Source organism: Mya arenaria, chromosome 16, assembly GCF_026914265.1.
Source record: "Mya arenaria isolate MELC-2E11 chromosome 16, ASM2691426v1".
In the NCBI taxonomy this organism is placed as follows: Eukaryota; Metazoa; Mollusca; class Bivalvia; order Myida; family Myidae; genus Mya; species Mya arenaria.
In genome coordinates, this window is record NC_069137.1 from 4,701,740 (window position 1) to 4,717,067 (window position 15,328).

Genomic DNA, 15,328 nt, shown 5'->3' on the forward strand with positions numbered 1-15,328 from the left:
CCTAAAGCAAAGCCTAACTACATGCCCCACTATTCAGCTTAAAGGCACCTTGATAACGGCCTAACTGCATGCCATAATATTCAGCTTAAAGAACCCCTGATCAAAGCGTAACTTCATGCCATACTAAACAGCTAAAAGACACCTGGATCAAAACCTAAGTACATGCCCCACTAGTCAGCTTAACAGCGTTTACAAACAAAACTGCATACTCCGAAGTTTCTAAATGGACCCAAATATTCTTCTCAAACGAAGAACACAACCTATATGCACTGCGTTACTTAAAACAAAATTCAATCTAAGGCCGTCAGACGTTTTCTACAGGAATCAGAAAATCTTCTAAATGATGAACGTGAATGCAGAAAACCGCTTAATCGTGAACTAGACTCTGGAATACCACTAAATAGTGACTATAAATCGGAATACCGCTTAATGGGAGTCATAAATCCTTAAAACCATTTAAAACCACTATAATACGGAATAACTTATATTATTAATCAACTTTTACGTATTGGACGAGATACAGAGACAAATGCAGTACCAATTCCAGACAATTAAAGACAATGTATGACAGAACTCGCTCAATATCGACCAAACTCGGCAAATATCAACAAAACTCGACTAATATGAGTTTCCTCCGTTTTGATTTGCTATAAAACTCGCCTAATGCAGGATTTGAGAAATTGGCCATTTTTATTGGCTGTCGAAACTCGTTTTATATGAGAGATATGCTAGATATTATTGTTATAGGTAGCCATTTTGTTTTCCGTTTTCCGACTGTTTTGAAAAAAAAGATGTACTACGTATAAAACTATTGGGAATACTTGAACCTATTGAATGATTGAACCACTTTTTACGGTTTGATATCACAGTTGTATTAAACACGTTGGTGGATTTAAAGACTATTATGATTTTGTACACCGACAAAATGGACAACGAAGGTGAAACATAATGGGGTTTTGGCAAACGATTTACGAAATTCGGACGAAAAGACATGCTTCCTTACAATGTACAGTGATTTATTCATAATTATATGCAAAGTCACTTTAAGGATGCATGTCAAAATCAACAAAGTCAAGTCTAGAAAAGCTGACAACATGAATGAATAAGGGATAAAAACGGTTTCAATGTGAACTAAGGGTAAGTTATTAGAATGTTTTTAACCGAACTGGTAATAGTTAATTAATAAAATACTAATTAATAAGGTGATTTCATATTGACCAAGTTATTTGTCCTCGGTCAGCTGTATTTGCCTTCGCCCTTTCGGGTTCAGGCAAATACAGCTAACCTCAGACAAATAACTAAGCCAATATGAAATAACCTTGTTATTAACATTATAGTATTACTACTGTATATGTATTTCATAGAAAACGTCTCAATATTCCTTTCATACTGATACACGTTGATGAAAGGATGAGGATTAAATCCGAGTCACACAACAGTGCATTTTAAATTAGTGTAACGTGCGAGACCAATAAACACCAGCAGATCCCTTTAGAGAAAAGCATGCTCGACCCTGAAAAGGTCCGCTGGTCTTTATATACACTAAATTCTCTATCCACACAGAGCCCGGGCTTTGCTTATTTGCGTATAACCAACCAAGTTAACATACGTACTATGAACGTACTTCCGTTTATAACGGAATGCTATGAACGCACATCCGCCGACTATAGCGGACCATTACATTAGTATCTGGCTTCTCTGTTCTCTCTTTCAATAATGGCTTGGATAAACCCTTTTAACGGTCAATAATGGACACGTAACTCGGGATATTAACTAAAGGTGGCTTAACCCAGGTCAGTACATTCCTTCTGCAGTTCTTTAACCCTCTTCTTTAGTCGTATTACATCTTCCCTAGGCGAAATCAATAACAAACATATTTACATTTTAACGATTGTATTTTTTTTTTTCATTTTCTGATAGAGAAAAAATGAAGAGTAAGTTGTGAAATTAAAGATGATTTTCTTAAAAAAATAAAAAGCTTCGCTAACATAGTGGCTATTAATTTATAGCTCTTTTTTTCATTTTAGAGGCAAACTACGGTTTATATGTGATATAACTTTCTAAACTTGAACAAAGATGGACACATTTTAATAAAAATAATAAAAATATTTGGAGTGAACACATGATCTTAAATTATCACTGACACTCAAAATATTATAGGGTATTTATTGTTGTAAAAAAACAAGGTTTTTGCTGTATTTCAACCGTTTTGGTCAAATCAAGAAAAATCGAACATCAAACTCTCCCCAGCCCCCCCCCCCCAAAAAAAAGAAATAAATTAAAAAAAAAACTTGTTGGATTTATGTATTACCATCAATAAAGCATATAAAGAGAGGAAACAGCTAAAACTGATAAATATTTGCAAACTGCAAAGCAACAGTAAGGTTAACAAAGATGTAAAAGAAAAATCCTCTAACATTAAACATTATGGTTCATTAATCTTCAGATATAAGCCGTAATGGTTTCTTTTGTGTCTTGCAGGCATCAATTTTACAACAAAGAAGGGAATCGTATGTACATAGTGAACTGAAAATAATAATTATGTTATATTCAATAAGAAAGTGGCCCGGTTGTTGGAACATTCGTTAAATACATAACGATTAAATACATCGTTAAAATGACTAAAATCGCTAAATTTTCGTTAAATATCTTCGTTTAATTTATGTCGCTAAATTTCGGTTGTTGGAAATTTTAACGATAACGAAACCGTTAAATCAGTCGATAAGTTAACGAAAAATTTAAAGTACCTCAAATGGTACTTTAAATTTTAACGAATCAGTTAACGAAAACCAAAATGGCTGCAGTAATTGGCTGTTTAGTAAATATACCACGGAAAAATAGAGAATTTAGAGTAATAAACTTAAGTGAAAGCCTACATGATGAAGAATTGAGAAGAAGGATCAGGTTTGGAAGAAGAGGAATTGAGTATTTGGCCGATTTGCTGAGAGAGGACTTAGCTAGGGAAACAGACAGAAGTTGTAGCCTGTCAGTCGAGGAACAAGTCTGTATAGCGCTGAGGTACTACGCTTCAGGTTCATTTATGCAGGTTGTTGGGGACACACATGGGAGACATAAAAGTACTGTTTGTAGAGTTGTGGATAAGGTTGCCAAAGAGATAGTGAAGCGTCATAAGCAGTACATTAAGTGGCCAGTTGATAAAGCTACCAAGAGACGAGTGAAGTCTGAGTTTAGCAACATAGCTGGATTTCCAGGTGTTATAGGGTGTGTTGATGGTAGCCACGTCCGTTTGATCAAGCCTTCACCAGACCAAGAGAGAGGTTTTATCAACAGAAAAGGATTCCTGTCCATAAATGTGATGGCAGTCTGCGATGCAGAAGGTAGTTTTTAAAAAAAATATTAAACTGTAAATATTATACAGCTCTACATATAACATGAAATATACTGAAACTTACCCATCACTGTACTGCTGGTGTTGCTGAAGAGCTCAAATAAGACAAATCCAGCCACATTTCGTTATTTATTTGTTATTAAGACATAAAATTACTGCTTCAGTACAATGCTGGTTACTGCCATTAGTAAGTGCTTTAAAATTCGTTGATAATACAGATTTGACAAGAACTTACCAAGGCAAAAACTTTCCTATCAATGTCAAGGTCAACAAAGTTTAGGTATAACGGCTCAAAATGAAATGGTCAACATTCACAACTTCATAACCACAGTCATGTTATCTCCCCTTTACATGTTTTTATCCTTTCAGGAAAATTCACATTTATCAATGCGCAGTGGCCTGGATCAGCTCACGATAGCTTTATATTCAGAACATCCACACTTGGATGCCACATGGAAAGAAACCACAGGGGTTTTGAAGATGGGATTATTCTTGGAGACAGCGGGTATGTAAATGTAAAATACAATGTAGCTACATTATCATGAATTTCGACAAGATTTTATACCAGTATCAACTTATTATAATAAGCAATAACGTACAACGTTTATATCGCTAAAAGTAATATTGACCATGACAAAAATGTTCTGTTTGCTGATTTCAGCACAGTTTAGGAGGTTGTATCTGATTTAGATTACTAATGTGTTTTTAAAGGTCACGATAAAATGGCCTTTGTTTCTCTTAACTTAATACCACAATAATAGTGTTTAAGAAGTTTTAAGAAGTATAAAACATGTTTTATTTGAAGGTATTAAACGTTTTTGTACACACAATGTATGATATGATTTAATGCAGACTGTGTACTTTTGGCAGGTATGCGTGTTCAAGATACTTGATGACACCATACAGAGTTGCAGACACCAACCAAAAGACAAACTTCAATAGGGGGCTATGCAGAACAAGGGTACTTGTTGATTGAGTGTACGTTTGGACGTTGGAAGAGGAGGTTTGGAATTCTCCATGGAGAGGTAAATACAAAATGTTGCGTTAACATATTTCTTTCATGTACAAATGTATGTAAATGTGTATACACAGCACAACTATACATACAATACATCACATATATAAATTCAAAAACTGGTGCCGTCATTTTTTATGAAATTGTGCTCATCTGATACTCATCTGTGTGACCTGTAAATAAAGCAATGTGCTATTGTATATTTTTATAAAGTTGCATTTATTCAGAAATTAACGTTTTAGACATGACCAAAGCGGTATAAATATGAAAGAAAGTTGAGGGGTACATGTATGCCAAACACCAATGCAGAAAAAGCTATGGCCATTGTGAAATGTTTCAGTTGAGAAAGACACCAGCCAAGGCATCAGAAGTGATTGTGGCGTGTGCTGTTCTCCACAATATAGCCATCATGCTGCAAGAACCTGATGTGCCCGATGATGACAATGACGATGGGGCAGACGCACAAATACCATATGCAGGCAGAGAGACTGGCTTCTTGGTCAGGGATCACCATGCTCAAGTTTACTTTTAATATACACGTGGGACATTTTTTTAAGTTTGCCATGTGATGTTGCTGGAAACGTTTTTACATTAGTTTACTTATCATGACTGAGAACGGATAATTTGAATGTTGTAATTGTTATTCATCAACGAGGAACTGAAACATTCCAATTTCGTCTTTATTCTCTATGGAGGTGATGAGCTTGTTCATCAGCAGACGCTTGGTTTTTGAAGTTTCTATCTCTTCCTTTATGAGCAGTTTCTGTAGTTGCACCTTCTCTGTCTGGGAAATGAAGAACTGAAGTTGAGCCTCCTGGAGCTCCTCGGAGATTGACCTGCAATAATGTTAATTTGTATTACTGAGGTGAATTTATACAGCTTCTTTTTCTTTTTGTGACGCAAAGAATTTATTCATGGAATACAAGTTGTCGATAGTGTTTAGAATGTATATAGATTTTTAATGAATTTAATGGATTTCATGAAACCCTTTCACAGCACATGCTATTTATTAACATTGTACATGCCTCCAACTGCATGAAAATATGCAGCACTTGAACATTAATATATATATATATATATTTATATATATATATATATATATATATATATATATATATATATATATATATATATATATATAATTTTATATAAAATTGTTAAATCATACTAACTTTTTCTTCTTTTGACTCGTGCTACTAGTACATGTAGCTGGTTTGCATTCATTCTGAAATATGAGGACAGTCACAATTTTGGATTCATGCAAGCGCAGAAAAAACATCTGCCAATTTATAATTAAGTTTAAAATATATTTGAAAGGTCATGTGTTCTATGTCAATGTATCGGAATAGATTTACTAAAACGCACCAAATCAGAATAAAAATACATACTAAAAATCGACGTGAAAATACTAAACAATGTTTATGTGTTAAATTGTCTTAAAATTATTAACCTTAAACCTTTTGTTACATAAATTGAAGTTATAAATACAATATAAGCCACAAACCGTGAAATTCGCAGATACATCCACTCCTTCCTCTTGTTTTGATGTCCCTGGCGTCTCGTCTACTGAATGACTTGCCTAATAAAAGAATATATATATATATGTATAATATTATATTGTTATATTTTTGTTTATGAGTTACATTCACGATACTGTTTTATTGTGACATTGATGTTGTTTAGCAGAATACACTTCTATTGATTTTCTACTTATTGGCTGCTAGATTCCTTTAACATTTCTTGTTTCGTGGTTAAAGTACTTTTTGGCTGCTAAGTTCCTTAATTAATGGCTGCTAACTTCATAGGTGAAAGCATGTCCGACGATAAAAATGGATTTGATCATAATACTATCACGGATGTTTAAACCATGCTAGAATATCTCAACTACATCCGAAAAGATCAGCGACTTTAAATAGGTAAGACTAATTTTGTTATAGCATTTGTTATTATATCAACGATGTCTTCGATGAACATTTATGACAGTCTTGGGATGCCACGACTTTTAATTTTAGATTGTGTACAGTAGCGTTTCTATTTTTAGACTCATTTATTTTATTCACTAATTAAATGCAGACGATTTATTCGGTACTCTGTTTTTTTGCAGTTTAACAGGTAAAAATTGAGCAAGCGTATTGCTTTTTTAAACTACAGAGCAATACAATTCAGCAGAAATAAACTCATTAATAATAATAATATCAGAAATTGTGTTCATACCAAGATCAATGACTGTCTCAAGTCCACCAGGAATCCCACTGAAAGCAGCCTGATCTTTACATAACTCGACACCTTTGTTGTGCAGTTCTCCACATTTTTTTTCTGGGGGTCCACCTCCTCTTGCAACTATCGACATTTACTAACAACCTCATCTTTCTTTGCATCTCTTTGCAAATTATCCCATTTGTTTTTTATCTGTGTTGCTGTCCTTATTGTAACACCAACATTACTTACTTCTTTGGCAATTTGTTGCCAAACTTCAAGCCTTTTTTCTGGCTTCTTCACTACCTTTAATGTTTCTTTATTCTTTTCATACTGTTCCACAAGAACACTTATTTCAGTAGCAGTGAAATTAAAACTTTTCATCTTTTTCTTTTCAGATGTGTTGCTAACGTCGGCCATCTTGGAGGAAGTGAGTCAAGTGCATTATGGGTCAACCCAATAGTTTAAATGATCGTTAAATTTAGCGATTTCGCTACATATCTTAACAATTTCGTTATGTAGCGAAAATCGCTAAATTGATTCCAACAACCGAAAATTTAACGACTCGTCAGGTAACGGTAAGTAGGTACTTTAGCGATTGTTATTTTAACGATTCGTTATGATTTAGCGAATGTTCCAACAACCGGGCCACTGTTTTACACAAACTATAGAAATAAAGTAAACATTTGTGGATAAACAGACAGCATACGTCAACTATATGATGTGATCATAAGTTTACTAAGATTTGCAATGACAGTTTAATACAAGTGCTACTAAGCAAATATAAAAAACTAATTATTTTCAGGTTCAGTTAATCTGGAGTATAATAGCACTTTATATATCTATTCATTTTTTCTAAAAAAGAAAAAAAAATCCATACTATAGAAGGATGTGTACAATGTGTGTGTTGTTCATATATTAAAACAATAACTGCATCGTATTTTTGAAAAGGTTTTGCGTTAGGAGCTCTGAGTGTTATTCCTTCGTCTGCGAAAAGAGACGGGATCCCTAATCATTGAAGTGCGTGGGATTTACCGAGTGTATCATTATTTGTTTTCTTATTAAGTTTACTCAGGTTAATGCTAACTTTGATAATATTTACCTTTGTATTACTTATCCAGGGTTGTAAGGATACGAGTGAGGGTGTGCACACAAACTTGTTTAAACTCCAAGTAAATTGACTGACCCTTTCAAGGCAGTACCGAGCAATCCTTGATAAACACACATATATGTTTGCATAGTATACATGTACTGTGTTGTTGTGGGGATTTGTGCTGTTGTTCCATGGTTTGTGAGTGTTTGTTATTGTGTTGTATGTCTTTGGCTCTTATCCCGTGTCATTAAACGGATTTTAATGTTTATATTTACGGCTACTGAGCTTGTTCCTTTTTTGGTGACGACAAAACAAAGGTTAGCTCTTTGTCAAAGCAGTATGTATTTTTTTTTTCTTCACCATATGTTCATATTCTCAAATAAATGTAAGAGAACTGAGATTAAATAATAAGAATTTTGTTTGGAGCCTGGATACAAAAAAACTAAACTTTTCAAAAATTTGTTTATATAAATATACATCATTATACAATGTCAACACTTTCCGAACAGTTCCAAGTAATCAAAGGATTCCGGTACCGTAAAAAGGAAGAAAAGGGTCAAAATAGAAAGCAGTTATTCTTGCCATTGTGCTACAAAAAACACATCAGCACAGGAAATATCAGTTGGTATGGATTCGCTTCCAAAGTAAAATACATATTTTACTGGCTAGAATAAAGATATTTAGTATAAGTGAATCGCAAGGAAGACTAATGCCAAAGAGGTCTTTGTAAAAGTTCGGCAAGTAAAAAAACAAAACCCATTTGTAAAATTAACATCATCATGGCCAATGCAAAGGAGGAATCACATATGTAATGGTCATAATGTATCATTGCAATTGCCTTTGGCTCTTTAAATCAAGTGGACACAAAGCCGAAGCACTTTTAAAAATACTTACTTTACTAGGTCAGGAAAATACCATTATATCAGAATTTATTCCATATGCACGCATATTGTTAGAAATATACAATTTTAAAAGTTGAAAGATCAATTGCAGGGAGTAAATGGCATAAGAAAACACAGAAACAGTAATTTACCAGTCATTTGGACAGATATTGATTAAGTTACGAAACATTGAAGTAAGTCCAAAAAGACAAAAAAGAGAGCTTCAACAGAGGTTAAGATAGAGTATGTTCAAAATGAAATACAATCTATAACATCAATCGTTCAGACATATGAGGAATCTATATGATTAGGATCGGATATTGAATATTAACTTGCGTATGCGACAAGCGAGACGTAGACTGATCAGAGAAATTAAGGAATAGACTGAAATACAATATGTGATAGACACACGTTCGAAGAAAGTGAGGACAGAGATCGCGACACAGGAGTTTGTTTTTATGATTTGTTTATTTTCGTTACCTTAATAATTTGAAGAATAAGGTGTAAGGTGAATGACAAATTGCTAAATGAATAAGCAAAATGCTTCGAAAGTATAAACGCAAAAGAGGGAAAAACTTCAAGAAGCAGAACGACCGGGCACGGCATGTAAAGAATGATTTAAATAAGGTATACATACCTGCTTTCTCGTATGCGACGTTTATTCCCTTCCATTTCTGCAACAATAAAATATCGTTATTGAAACCATAAAGAACATTAAAGTTAACATATACAATGAAATATTGCACGAGTCCGAATCACAGGTAACACATTTACTAAAATATAACCCCAAACGTGACTGTCAATAACGAAATATGCACATGGAGAGGCAAATATATATTAAGAACATTTAATAATAAATGGACCTTAAAGCAAAATAGAACATCCACTGTAACTAACCAGGACTTCTAATCACAGCATCTGAAATACCATCAATAAACCCTTATAGACTGTGTTCCAGGGACCGATAATACATTTTGACTTAAGTATGCCGCTATTGTTTCACTTGCATCCACTTAACCCAACCCCAAAAATAAATGTGTATCTTAACTTGCCCTAGTGTATTTATTTGATATACAAGATAGTCCCGCAAAAACCTTGAATTGAAAACAAGAGCGTCGTTTGTAACATTCTACGAGGGATAACAAACGCTTGGGGAAATTTTTTCTCATAGATCTGAAAGTATATCACACCATATACGATTTTCCGTGAATTCGTAGAAATTCATTCATGTCATTGAGTGAAGAGAAAACAGTTTTTCATTTTCCTTCGTCGTATTTAAGTTTACCGTGGTATCGTGTGGTGGAGGAGGCTAAGGGGAGGAGTGAAAAGCAGGAGGAGAGAGTAGTAGTAAGGGGTGAGGTGGAGTAAGAGAAGCAGGAGTGAGATGGATTCGGACACGGGTTTGGTGTGGAAAGGAAGAATAGGAGGAGAAAGAATGATGAGTAGGAGGAGGGGCGTGAGTGAAGAGGAGAAATGGGGAGAACTTATGAGGTGTGAGGAGCAGGTGAAAAGGGTAGTAGTTATCATCATCATCATCATCATCATCATCATCATCATCATCATCATCATCATCATCATCATCATCATCATCATCATCATCATCATCGTCATCATCATCATCGTCATCAACATCATTAAAGTAATTCAAATAAGGGAAACATATAAAATGTATTATGGGTAAACTGTCTCATTTAAAAGAATCGTCATCCTATGTCATGTGCTCTTTTTCTGGTATATATGATTGTGATGTTTATATGCAAGTAATGAAATTTCATATACATATAAGACTGATATTTCTTTGATTTTATTGTTATTTGCTGATGATATGGTTGTTCTTGGTGAAACCCTGGAAGACTTACAAATGTCGTTAGACCGTGTATACAGTTATTGTAATACCTGGGGCTTAGAGGTCAATATTGCTAAAACTAAAATTGTAATTTTTCGCAAAAGAGGTGGCACAGAACGTAATGAAAAATGGTTGTATGCAAACGAAGATGTTGACATTGTAAATGATTTTAACTATCTAGGCGTAACTTTAAATTATACTGGCAGTTTTAGCCTAAATACCCAAACATTATATGGTAAAGGTTTAAAAGCAGTAAACACATTGTTGTTAAATCTTAAAAAGTATGAATGTAAACCTAGTGTACCTTTGTAATTATGTGATGCCTTTGTTTCATCTATAATTACATACGGGTGTGAAATTTGGGGATTTACGAAGTCTACACAGCTAGAGAAGATACATTTAAAATTTTACAATCGTCTTCAAATGTTGCTGTTTACGGTAAATTGGGTAGATACCCATTGTATATAAATAGATATGTACGACTTGTAAAATACTTGTTCAAACTTAAGAAAAGGGACAATATAATTACTCAATCTGTCATAGAAGACGCAATGTAAAATATTGGTAACAATCAGGATAATTGGTTCAATAAGGTTTAGAACCTTCTCACCAGATATGGCTTATATTATGTATGGTGTAATGATACACAGCTAAACGAAACCCAGTTCATTTGTATTTTTAAACAGCGTCTAATAGACGAATATTTACAACAATGGCATGGATTTGTTAATGAAAATGGTGTCTTAATCGTTTATAGAGTACTTAAAACTGCATTTGAGTTTGAATCCTTTTTAGACAATATTGTGACAAGAAATCTTAGAATTGCTATCCAAAAAATACGTATATGTTCGCATAATTTATATTAATTAGAACGGCACTTACGTCTTTGTCAAGTATGAGACTCGAACGAAGTAGAAGACGAATTTTATTTTATATTTAAGTGTACACCTTATGTCCAATTAAGACAAACTTATATTAAAGGTTATTATATAATAAAACCTAGTATGTTTAAACTGGTGCAACTTCTTAATACACAAAATACATCTGAAACATTTAGGTTAAGAAAATATATAGCGGAATCATTTAAGGTGCGTTCTACTTTATTAATTAATCAATAATTTTAAGCCTTGATACACATTTTTATCTCAAGCAGTAGTATGCTTTGTTAACATTTGTAGCCATTGGTTACTATTTAAGTTGATTTATACTATGTGAGTCTGTTGTATTGTTAGAAATTGATCAATTGATATCATCTGTTCCAACATATACTAGTATATAAAAAGCCAACTATTGGTTATTGTATTGTATATTATTATAGTTTGATTGATTCGTGTTTTCTATTCCAGTTCATCCTTAAAAATAGATTAATTATAATATTGATTTAATATTTCACACTACGTTGTATAATTGTAATTGTAATTTATTTAATATGTATATGAAACACAAAAAAACTGTATAGTTCACGTGTAATAAAATTATGTTCTGCTCTGTTCTGTTCTATATAATAACGTTAAACATCTGAACTGAAATTTTATAATATCTGTACTATTATACCCGTAGAAATATTAATTTCATACTGCTAACTAATCTAAAGTTGAATATTTTCCTTAAGGTGATGTTCTTGCTGACCTTGAATATTTTTTATCAACAATGTCATGGAATAATTAAGGGACACAAATTGTGTTGCACATTTTTTTGTTAAAACTTCGAAAATATTGCAATTTCGGATAATGAATGTATGAAAAGCAAGCCGAACAACACTACATTCATACTCAAAATTTGGCCTAGATTAGGAGGTCATGTACATTGTGTTCAAGTTAAAGTTGGAATGGTCAATAAATCAAGAACCTTTTTATGTGCCTGTGGGTGCGTGTCGTAGATAATGTTTTAGATGTAGTGTTAATAAGTGTGGCATATATACATTGTGCATTGTGTACAAAACATACTGGTTTAGCATGTGAAAACTGGATATTATGGATGGTAAAAAAATAATATCCGTCGACCCATTACCCCTAACCTTCTATCATATATGTTTGCAATGTTCGGAAAATATAAATATTTAAACATAAATAATTCCGGTTACTCATGTCGAGTAACCGAGGTTATCAACAAGTGAAATGTTAGTTGTTATTAACCGAAGGTCAACGTAGGGTCAATTCGCATGAGTTGTTTATCGCTCTTCTAAATTTCTATTGGTCAAGTAAATTCTCGCTTTACAAGTAATAATCCTTTGTGGTAAAGCTTTCTTTCGAATCAAGCCATCGTCAGTACAAGGTGTGTTAAAAGTTATGGAATTAATTTCATCGTCATTTAAAAAAACCCACCCTACCCCCCTGCATATTTTAGGCAGCCGAGCGGTACGCTTTATATACAAACATTAGCATAAAACGCATTATATTATCATTTTTCGATGTAAATAGTTGCTCTCTTCTGTTGTTTTGTTCGAATATTTCAGTTTTGCCATTACCATCGCTTTATTGAATGACGTAAAACCGGGGAAGCTGGCGACCCAGTGCAGAAAGTTCAATGTGCGCAACGGCCATTAGAAGTTGCAAGACAAATACCCCGAAGAATCCAAGTCCGGCGAGGCTCCCATAGACTATATGAGAAAATGTATTTTGTGTCTCCTAAGCAGAATGTGTAAATTATCATGATACCTTGCTTTTGTTGAAAGGGTTTTGTACGTTGAACACCGCGTCAATACCCGTTTTACTAAGTACGCCATACTTCTATTGGTTAGCGCTCGGCAGCACCTTTTCTATCCAAATCTTAAGCAAATTTATCATTAACCATTTTAAAGTGCTTTCCGAACATTGCTTTTCCGTGACGGAGTTCACTTACATTTGCTAAAGAATGAATACTTGTAATTGATAGTTGATACTGATTTGCATATTTGCTGAGCTGAACTAAATTGTATTGTTTAACTGCTGCAATAATTGATTGCTTATTTTCAACCCTGAGGCTTTGGGGTAGGTCGCCATGGAAGACGCCAAAGTTTGGCAGGTGACCAGTTGGTCTTTAATCGGGTCAACATTTTCGGACCATTTTATTTCAAAATTCATTTTGGGTCAAGTGGGCCCAAAATTAGTTTTTTTGCGCTATGGCCATTTGGGCCTAAATAATTTGTGCTGTGGTCAATTTGGCCCAGATATTTATGTATGTGAAAGGGGAGTCTCGCCAAACATTCCAAACCTTTTAAATGTAAATGAACAAAAATAAATATGATGAAATGGACAGCTAAGTTGTTTTTCTTCGTTTAAGAAATTTAATGTGTAACATGGAAATAAAGTTAAGAAAGCGTCGCCTTATTCAGGTTTAGGAAGAGTATGGTGTCAAATTAAATTGGTCTTGGTCAACTTTGTTGATAATTAGTTTTTGTTTTGTACATTGCATTTGGTAATAAATACTTTTTGTTTTATGCATTGCCTTTGATAATGATAAGTTTTTGTTTTGTACATTGCATAAGGTAATGAATAGTATTTGTTTTGTACATTTTATTTGGTAATGATTACTTTTTGTTTTATGCATTTGATAATGATTAGTCTTTGTTTATTTTACATTGCATTTGATAATGAATACTTTTTTTTGTTTTATGCATTGCATATGATAATGATTAATCTTCGTTTTTTTTACATGAGGTAATGAATACTTTTTGTTTAATGCATTGCATTTGATAATGATTTGTCTTTGTGTTTTTTTACATTGCATAAGGTAATGAATACTTTGTTTTGTACAATATATTTTGTAATGAATACTTTTTGTTTTATGCATTGCATTTGGAAATGAATACTTTTTGTTTTATGCATTGCATTTGGTAATGAATACTTTTTGTTTTATGCATTGCATTTGGTAATTATTACTTTTTGTTTTATGCATTGCATTTGGTAATGAATACTTTTTGTTTTGTACATTGTATTCGGTAATGAATATTTGTGTTTTATGCATTGCATTTGGTAATGAATACTTTTTGTTTTATGCATTGCATTTGGTAATGAATACTTTTTGTTTTATGCATTGTATTTTGTAATGAATACTTTTTATTTTTTTACATTGCATTTGGTAACGAATACTTTTTATTTTATGCATTACATTTGGTAATGAATACTTTTTATTTTATGCATTACATTTGGTAATGAATACTTTTTGTTTTATGCATTGCATTTGGTAATGGATACTTTTTGTTTTATGCATTGCATTTGGTAATGAATATTTTTTGTTTTATGCATTGCATTTGGTAATGAATACTTTTTGTTTTATGCATTGCATTTGGTAATGAATACTTTTTTGTTTCATGCATTGCATTAGGTAATGATTAGCTTTTGTTTTGTACATTGCATTCATTATGATTAGTTTTTTGTTGTTTAAATTAGGCAATGATTAATTTTTGTTCTGTATACCGCATTTTCATATACATGGGTTAATAATTGGTTCTATAGCAATTTTGAAACATACATAACAGTGGCTGATTTAATTCGTATATACATCCACTTTATCCTTTATCTAAGCAGATAACGTTGATTGAAGACATCAGTACGCACACGAATGTCGTTCGGGCGACCTTATTAAACAGCTCGTGATTAAGAGATACCATTCATATTGGTAACGACATGTTAACTGCGATGTAAGATAGCTGATCTAATGCTAATTTTAAAGCACACTTGACACATAAGCTTTTTTGCAATACAGATGATATGATATCAGCTGTCGAAATACTAATGCCCGATTTTTTATCACTGATTTCTAAAGCTGCACTCTCACAGATTGAACGTTTTGACATGTTTGTGTCTAGGAAACAGCATTTTTTGTGTAAATATCTGCAAATCAGTGATAAAAGACTGCTGACAAAAGATCAGATCGCAGATTTTCATATTTCCTTTCCAAAATTGATGTTTTATGCATTTTTTTTTAAACCGTAAGTAACGGTTTAAGCCATAAAACATTAAATTTG

The 15,328-nt window shown here is 33.1% G+C and overlaps 1 protein-coding gene across 6 annotated transcripts in view; it reads right to left on the minus strand.

Moving 5' to 3' along the window:
• LOC128222651 (calponin homology domain-containing protein DDB_G0272472-like) overlaps positions 1-15,328 on the minus strand; it is a 69,835-nt gene that overhangs the window by 15,500 nt on the left and 39,007 nt on the right. For all 6 annotated transcript variants that reach the window (XM_052931744.1, XM_052931747.1, XM_052931748.1 and 3 more), the window contains exon 2: positions 9,172-9,208. In XM_052931744.1, the coding sequence (XP_052787704.1) occupies positions 9,172-9,206 (35 nt within the window). In that variant the 5' untranslated portion in view covers positions 9,207-9,208. The remainder of the gene's footprint in view (positions 1-9,171; positions 9,209-15,328) is intronic.